At 28.4% G+C, this 8,148-nt stretch overlaps 1 protein-coding gene across 1 annotated transcript; it reads right to left on the bottom strand.

Annotated features, from left to right (window-relative positions):
• Positions 1–808: 808 nt before the first annotated feature.
• On the bottom strand, positions 809–2,402 carry LOC145068154 (delta-9 acyl-lipid desaturase 1-like). The gene is made up of 5 exons (XM_079015133.1): positions 2,034–2,402; positions 1,813–1,953; positions 1,550–1,690; positions 1,353–1,459; positions 809–1,199 (listed from the first exon to the last, which is right to left on the bottom strand). Exons 1-5 carry the CDS (start codon positions 2,397–2,399, stop codon positions 986–988), a joined length of 969 nt encoding a protein of 322 aa, XP_078871259.1. The 5' UTR covers positions 2,400–2,402; the 3' UTR covers positions 809–985.
• Positions 2,403–8,148: the final 5,746 nt, after the last annotated feature.

The raw sequence follows: 8,148 nt of genomic DNA on the forward strand, positions 1-8,148 counted from the left end.
TCTAGGGTTTTGTTTTAAAAATAGAGGCATATGAGAATGAAGAAACCCTTAAATAGACCTAAATCCCAAGGCTTCTAGGATTTGGCCCATCAGGCCCAGCGCACCGCGATCATCACCTGGCCACACTGTGACTTAAATGACGTGGTCGCATCGCAATGGATCTCTACCGTCGTGTTGGGATCAGCAAAAACTTTAAGACTCCAAACTTAAATAGACTTGAAAACGGATGTTAGATATTATAAATAGTTAGAAAATTTTTATCATAAATTGTGGGAGTTGATGAATATTTTTTCTAATTAATATGATGAAAGTATATGATATTTGAATGTAATTATAAAATAATATAGATAAATAAATTTCAAGTTTTCTTTATCTTTATAAGGTACTTTTATAATTCGATAATTTGTGAAAAATAGAAGGATACGTTTATAATTTGCCCTCAATCAATCAATAAATAAATATGTGGGGTTGAATCGTCGTATGGCGCATTGCCGCATTGAGTGTCAATGACTTAAAAAGATATAGGCTTAAATGCATGTTTAATGTAGTTATATTATTATTATTATTATTATTATTATTATTATTATTATTATTATTATTATAATATGATAAAAAAGGTTCTTGCACAAAATCAAATTTGCCCAAATCAATTTTGTTGCATAACTGTAAAGAAAAATGTCTTTTGAATGAGTAACAAGTTTATTTCATTGCATAAACTACTAAATAAAAGAAAATGTGCATAACTACACAACTTAACCTAATATATATCAGTGAAAACTCCAAAATACATGGTATGCAAGACTTGAAATTATGTATTACAAGTTCCCATTATTAATTTATCATAATACATATAGGATTGCTTTATAAATCACAAAAGAATATATTAATTATTACAAAAGTGACGATAAATTGAATTCATCTTCAATGCAAATATTAATTCACACGCTTAGTATATGAAACTATATTGGATGTCATAGCTATTGGATTACTTGAACTTGTTCCCAGATGCAAAGGATCTCTTAGCCTTATGAGATTCACTCGGCAACTTAACATTGGTCGCTAACCCTATTGTTTCAAGAAACAGTATAAAACACCAACACAGGTCAAGTTGCCACCATTCTAAACCAAATCGGGCTGAATATTCAAATGCATGGTGATTGTTATGCCACCCTTCTCCAAAGGTAAATAATGCCACCCACCTGCATATGCATATATAAGGTTAGGTTTGTACCATAGATACTTCAAAGCATATGCATATATAAGGTTAGGTTTGTACCATAGATACTTCAAATGATAATATTGTACGTAAAACAAACATAATCGTATACATGTAAAGTTGTTGAAGTACATACAAATTGTTTTTGGAAAAATCACCGGTGTTCCAGGCTTGGCTTCCCCATATATGGCATGCTGAATTCACTAGAAACGTCAAGTGGTAGGTCACTGTGATTCTCACACCCTGCAAGCAAGTAACGTCACAAAATTAAGAAAGATACTCATAAGTCGATCATTAAAAAAATCAATATTTAATATTTAAAGAAACTCGTACCACAACCCAAACAAGATAGGAAAAACCACCCAAAGCATACACAATGGCAGCGAATCCAAGAATATGCCAAGAATAAGTTCTTCTAATGAATCGATAGAATAATTGGCTCTTTAGATCTTCTACGTTTTTACGTTCTTTATACTGTGTAGTGTATACCATTGTATGTATATGTACCCATGTCAAAAATATTATAATCACAATTATTACTTAGCTAGGTGATTGAAATAAATAAAAAATAATTTTAACATAGTGAAAAAATATACCTTCTCAATAAGGTAGCCGCTATCAAAGAGCCAACCTATATGACTAAACCAAAACCCAAAAGTGGGAGAGTGTGGATCTTTGTCGGATTCTACATACTGATGGTGAGATCGATGTATACTCACCCAAAATATTGGGTCTCTCTGCGATAAACAGGACTTTTATTATGATGTTTGAAGCGATTGATATATTCTGAAAAGAAAAAAATATATATAAATAAAACCTGAGCAGCATGAACTGCGAAATAAGCAAACGTGTATTCAAGCCATTTTGGTAACTTGAAACTATGGTGTGCTAGATTTCGATGATAGGAAAATGTTATACCGGTTCCGCACAACACGTAGAAACAAAATGCTACCCAAAAAGCACCCCAAGTAAACGTAAATGGTGCAAAAAATGCTAGCAAATGAACACTTAAGATCCACCCACCCATCATCACATCTACAAAATTCCATTTACGACCAGAAAATAGGTCCCTTTTCCTCGTTACAACCACATCTGACATCAGTATTTTTCTATATTTGGGTTCCTTTCCACCCTGGGAAACAAATGTTTCAAAATGCATCATATCATGTTTCAAAATGTGCATCAAGCGTGTGTATATAAAGGCATATCATTCATTACGTTTGTAAAGAGTCGTTGAAAAACATGTAATGTTGTCTAGTATATGTCACATCATACACTTGAAACAAATATAAGACAAAATTACAAAAATGGTCCTTGTGGTTGACACAATTGACCAACTTTGGTCCTTATGACAAATTTTGTGCATAGATGGTCAATATGGTTTCAAAATCTTGCAAATACGGTCTTTTTGGCTAACGATGTTAACTTTTTCAGTTAAATACCTTGTAAAATGACACATTTTCCCTTCCTACCCTAGGGATCATTTATGTACTTTGTTCCAGCCACAAGGACTATTTATGTAACATCATCTATTATTTATTTAATATTTTTATTTAATTTATTTATATTACTATGATTTAGATGTTTTTGACGTTTTGTTGGAATATATTATTTAATGTTTTCTTTTATATTTTTTCTTACACTTTTTGATATTTTGTTCATATAATTTTTTCTATTTTTTGATATTTTTTTTCGAATACGTTTATTAATATTTCTTTTGACTTTTTGTTTAAATAGTTTCTTCTAATTTTTATTGATTTTTTATTCGAATATTTTTTTAATGTTTTTTTCTACATTTTGTTTGTTTGTATTTATTAAAGATTTCATGGTTATTGTAATCATAATTCCAAAGTTAATTCACTTACAATCATATTTTTTTTTGTTCTTTTAATATAGATAAGGTTTTATAAATATTATTTTACAATTCATATATATAACTATATAACACATATAAGGTTGTTAAACGTGAATATGATTAATATAAATTAGGTACATACATGCTAACATAAAACTGTCTAGTAGTTTTGACGAGAGCGTCCATTTCATTTTACATTGGACCTAACTTTAGTATTTTTGAGTTATTTAATTCTTTTAGACATTTTTTTTTCAATTAGTCTATATGTTCTGATTAACCTATCTATATAACTATATTCACATTGAACAAAGCTTTTTATATATTTAAAAACTGTTTATAAAAAGATTTATAAAAATAGTAATTATACAACCTTATATATGTTATATAGTTATATATTTGAATTAAAAATAATAATTATAAAACCTTATATATATATATATATATATATATATATATATATATATATATATATATTAAAAGAACAAAAAAAAATAGAAAAATATGATTGTAACTAAATTAAGTTACGAATTATGACTATAGTGACCATGAACTCTTTAACAAATATAAACAAAAAAAAATATAAAAAATCATTAAAAAAATATATTTGAACAAAACCTCCAAAAAAATAGAAGAAGTTATTCAAGCAAAATGTCAAAAGAAATATTAATAAATGTATTCGAGTAAAACGTCAAAAAAAAATAGAAAAAATCATACGGACAAAATATCAAAAAATGCAAGCAAAATTCAAAAAAAAAAAAAAACATCAAACATATATTTGAACAAAACGTCAAAAAAAATCTAAATCATAGAAATATAAAAAAAATTATATAAAAAATAATAAATAATAGAAAAGGTTACATAAATGGTCCCTGTCGGAACAAATTACATAAATGGTACTTATGGCATGAAGGGCAAATGAGACATTTCATAAGTAACTTAACTCAAAAAATTAACATTGTTAGTCAAAAAGACCATCTTTGCAAGATTTTAAGACTACATGGATCATCTACACACAAAATTTTTCATTTAGACCAAGTTGGTCGATTGTATAAACCACAAGGACCATTTATGTTATTTTGTCCAAACATAATTACGTGGGGTCTGAATATTTATGATACTTTAAGGTTAATATTATTAAACAGTAATCAGGTTTTTAGTTTGTTCTAATTAGATAATACTAAACACTTTTTTAAAGATGTTTTTCATTTAAGTTTTATTTTTTACATTAATCAAGAAAAATATAAATTATAACTTGTTTAACATGTAACATTATTGACTTAATAATAATATGTTAATAACACGAAAATATTGCTACAACATATTTGGATTCTCAAACGTTTTTTTCTCTCACTTATATATTGATAAACAATTTTTAAAAAAAAATGAAGGGGATGGAAGTTAGATTTGATGAGGTGTAGGAATTCGTGACGATTATCTATTTTTAATCAAAGGGCCTTTGGCCTAGTAGTAAGGAGTGACTCTCTCAAATGAGAGGTTGTGGGTTTAAGTCTCATTAGGAGACATAGGTGGTTTTAGGATTAGAAATAATCTAGTAGCTTATATGATGTACTAAGTCGTGCAACGTATACCTGAAATCCATCCAAGAGAGCTTATGTAGTCATTGCACTTAGACTAATGCTCATGTACCTAACCTTATATATAGAACCCTCCAAACAATGTAGTTTTGATCAATTTATATCCAAACTAATCATAATATATCTTTTACTATTCTTCCTTAATCATGTAATTTATGTTCTTTTTCTTCATTGTGTCTAACAACTTAAAGCATTAAAAGTCGTGACCATTTAATAAACTCTACTGAATTCTAAATGAAAACTAATAGCATAAAAAATAAAAGAAGAACATGTCATAAGTCAATCAAGTTTTTCACAAAATCATTGGATATAGTTTTTTAATTGAAAGACAAAACATTTGAGTAATATTCGTTAAAAAATATTGATTTTTTATTTTCTTTATAAACTTCAATAATTGATATTCTAAGAGGAATGATAATAAGTTAATTATGGGGAAAATATGATCTATCATTTGATTGACGTTTACGATTAAATCGGATACATATGCGTCTAAATTTGTTTGATAAACGGATTGATGTGGATTTCATGTTATGTCCTATTTGTGCTAGGCATAATGAGACTGTCGACCATATGTTGTTATTTTGCCTGGTTACAGATTCTATGTGGCTTCAAAAGCAAAGATGATGGGATTTAGATACTCCTAATCGTACCACGGTTGCGGAATTGTAAACTTAGGCAGAAAATGCTAATTTAAAATTTACTCAAAAAACTATTTCGATACAGTTATTATTATAAAATTAGGTGTAAAACCTATGTATTACATTGGTTAATTAAAAAAATTAATTATAAATTTCTAAATATTTAAGAACTTTGAATTCATAAAAAAAATAAGAAAAATAATGAATTATTAAAATTGTTTTTCTTTATCTTTTAAATATAAATAAATCAACAAAATAAACTAATGAACTTTAATTTGAGAATTTTGAAATAAGAAGTTAAGTTCATTAATGAAGTTGATATTCATTTATTACTACATTTATTTTAATTATTACATTAAAGTATTATGTAGAATTTATTAAAATATATAAACCCGCAAAATTACATGTAGAAAAGAAATTAATTCAAAATAACCATAAAATAATATTTGACAAATTAAATAAGAGTATGACATGTTGTAAAAAAACTTTCATCTATTAAAATAGAATTTTAAATTCTTTGAAATTTCAGAAATAGCAAAACTTTTGAAACAGTAAAACAAAGGACTAAACGACAAAAACTAATAACAATAGCAACCTGAATCTTATTTACACTAATGACAAAAACTAATATATATATATATATATATATATATATATATATATATAAAGAAAAACTATATTATTTATAAATCAAAGACCAGAAAATATTATTTAACTTGATAGTTATAAATGTTATATGATATATGGTTAAAAAAAATTATTCAAAATTATATACTAATTATATATTCAAAGATGGTCTCTGTGGTATGCATTTTTTGGGGTTTTAGTCAAAACCATAACTTTTTTGGATTGGTAGTCATTTTAAGCTAGTTTTGTTGCGTTTTTGGTCCCTCAGAAAACTAAAAAGACTAAAAATGCCCTTCTGATACATTTTTTTATGGTTCTTGCTATTTAATTTAAAGTTTTATTAATAAAAATTATAGGGCTCACCTCTCTCTCTCTCTGTCTCTCTCTCTCTCCAAAACACACACTTAACACTATCAAGAACACATACGCACAATCTCATGAACACATCCACCTCCATCTCCACCATCCGTAACTGTTCACCGCCATCACCATCTGCTGCTTACCACCTCCATCTCCTCCACCCTAAAATGCCCTTTTGAGTAATGGATTTTCAAACGCTCATTTGGTTGTTGTTCTTCGAGGAAGGACTGCGTAATTTGTTGTGTTCTTTAATCATGAATACTTTTGTAGTTTTCTATTTATGAACATATGCAAAAGGCACACATCATTGTTCTGTAATTTCAAGATCTGAAGAAAAAAATTCTTGATTATTTTTTTTTCTATATTTTCCAGGTGTGAATTCATGGAATCTCTACAATCTGTTGTATCACCATTAAAGAAATATGTTGTATCATCATTGAAGAACTTATCAATTTACTCCGAACCCAAAAACCACAATCTCAATCATTCCCCAAAAGCCATGAATTCACATAAAAAAATCCGACCCATCCCTTGGTGTTCTTGATATCACATTCATCAAGCTAGAACATTCAAAACATCTGTATATACCACAAACAAGATGTTTATGCCAAAATTACCCTGACTACCAACCTCGAAAAATCCATCATCACAAACACAATAAATGGAGGTGGAGAAAATCTTGTTTTCAACGAAAAGGTTTCCATCGATATGCAAACCTCAAATGTGAAACTTGAAGAACACCACACACCACCGATGATGTATAAATGGTGTATATCTAGGAGTAAGGGTAAGAGATAGAGCGGGGTAAAGGAACCACATGTCGCCAGAAAAGAAGATTGAGATCAACCACATGTACCGTTGGAGAAGACGCCTGAAATTGACCTCCACACTCCATTATCCTTACCTTCAACCCAACGCCTAATGTGTTCTTCGAATATTGAGTAGTCAGTGATGGCTTTCGAGGTGCATATTGGCAAGGCAGAACAAACTACAAAAAACCCAGAACTTCAGGAACACGAACCCATAAATTAAACTGATTTAAGAACACGAACACTAAAATCGATTTTAGATCTAAAATTGTTCGCATAACTTTGATTTCGATCCTCTTTATTTGTAAGAAACCCTAGATCGAACATAAACCAGGTTCATCTATGGCAAATCTGGAAGATAAAGTTTTGATGTTTGATTTCCTTTTCTAATATGGACTTCTGTCTAGGGTTTCTAATATGGACTTGTGTCTAGTGTTTGTTCGATTTGAGAGAGATGTGAGCCCAGTTTTATATTTAATAATAATAATAATTTTAAAAAGTGAAAGAAAAATGATAACTAAACTCATTAATGGTAAAATAGTGTTTTTAGTTTGGATAGGGACCAAAAATGCATGTAAACTAGTTCAAAAAGACTATCAATCCAAAAAAATCATGACTTGGACTAAAACCCTCAAAAAATGCATACCATAGGGACCAGTTTTGCAATTTTGTCTTTAATATAAAAAAAAAATTAATTTTGGACGAATAAATTTATTAGAAAAAAAAAATCTTAGGTGGTTAAATAATGAAAATGAAAAAATCTTAGGTGGTTAAATAATGAAAATGAAACTATAATGGGTTATATACATATTAAAGTTTTATGGTATCTCATGTAAAAAAAAAGTTAAAACTTGAGTAGTAAATATTTTTCCAAAAAATGATTTTTTTTTTAAACGACAACTATCGCACTCCTAATCTAATCCTAACACCATCTATGTCTCTTATTGAGACTTGAACACATGGTATCTCATTTGAGAAAGTCAGTTCTTACCGCTAGGTTAAAGACCCTTTGGTTCAGAAAAAATGATTAGAATGCATAGATGAAACA

Source organism: Lactuca serriola, chromosome 1 (assembly GCF_051521515.1).
Source record: "Lactuca serriola cultivar US96UC23 chromosome 1, Lser_US96UC23_V15, whole genome shotgun sequence".
Classification (NCBI taxonomy): Eukaryota; Viridiplantae; Streptophyta; class Magnoliopsida; order Asterales; family Asteraceae; genus Lactuca; species Lactuca serriola.

Excerpts from the sequence above, each read along its gene's own strand:
- LOC145068154 (XM_079015133.1), bottom strand. The coding sequence starts at position 2,399 with ATGCACATTTTGAAACATGATATGATGCATTTTGAAACATTTGTTTCC. Across the intron at positions 1,691-1,812 it reads GCGGCTACCTTATTGAGAAG|TATAAAGAACGTAAAAACGT; the intron begins GTATATTTTTTC and ends TACACTACACAG. Across the intron at positions 1,460-1,549 it reads CCTATCTTGTTTGGGTTGTG|GGTGTGAGAATCACAGTGAC; the intron begins GTACGAGTTTCT and ends ACTTGCTTGCAG.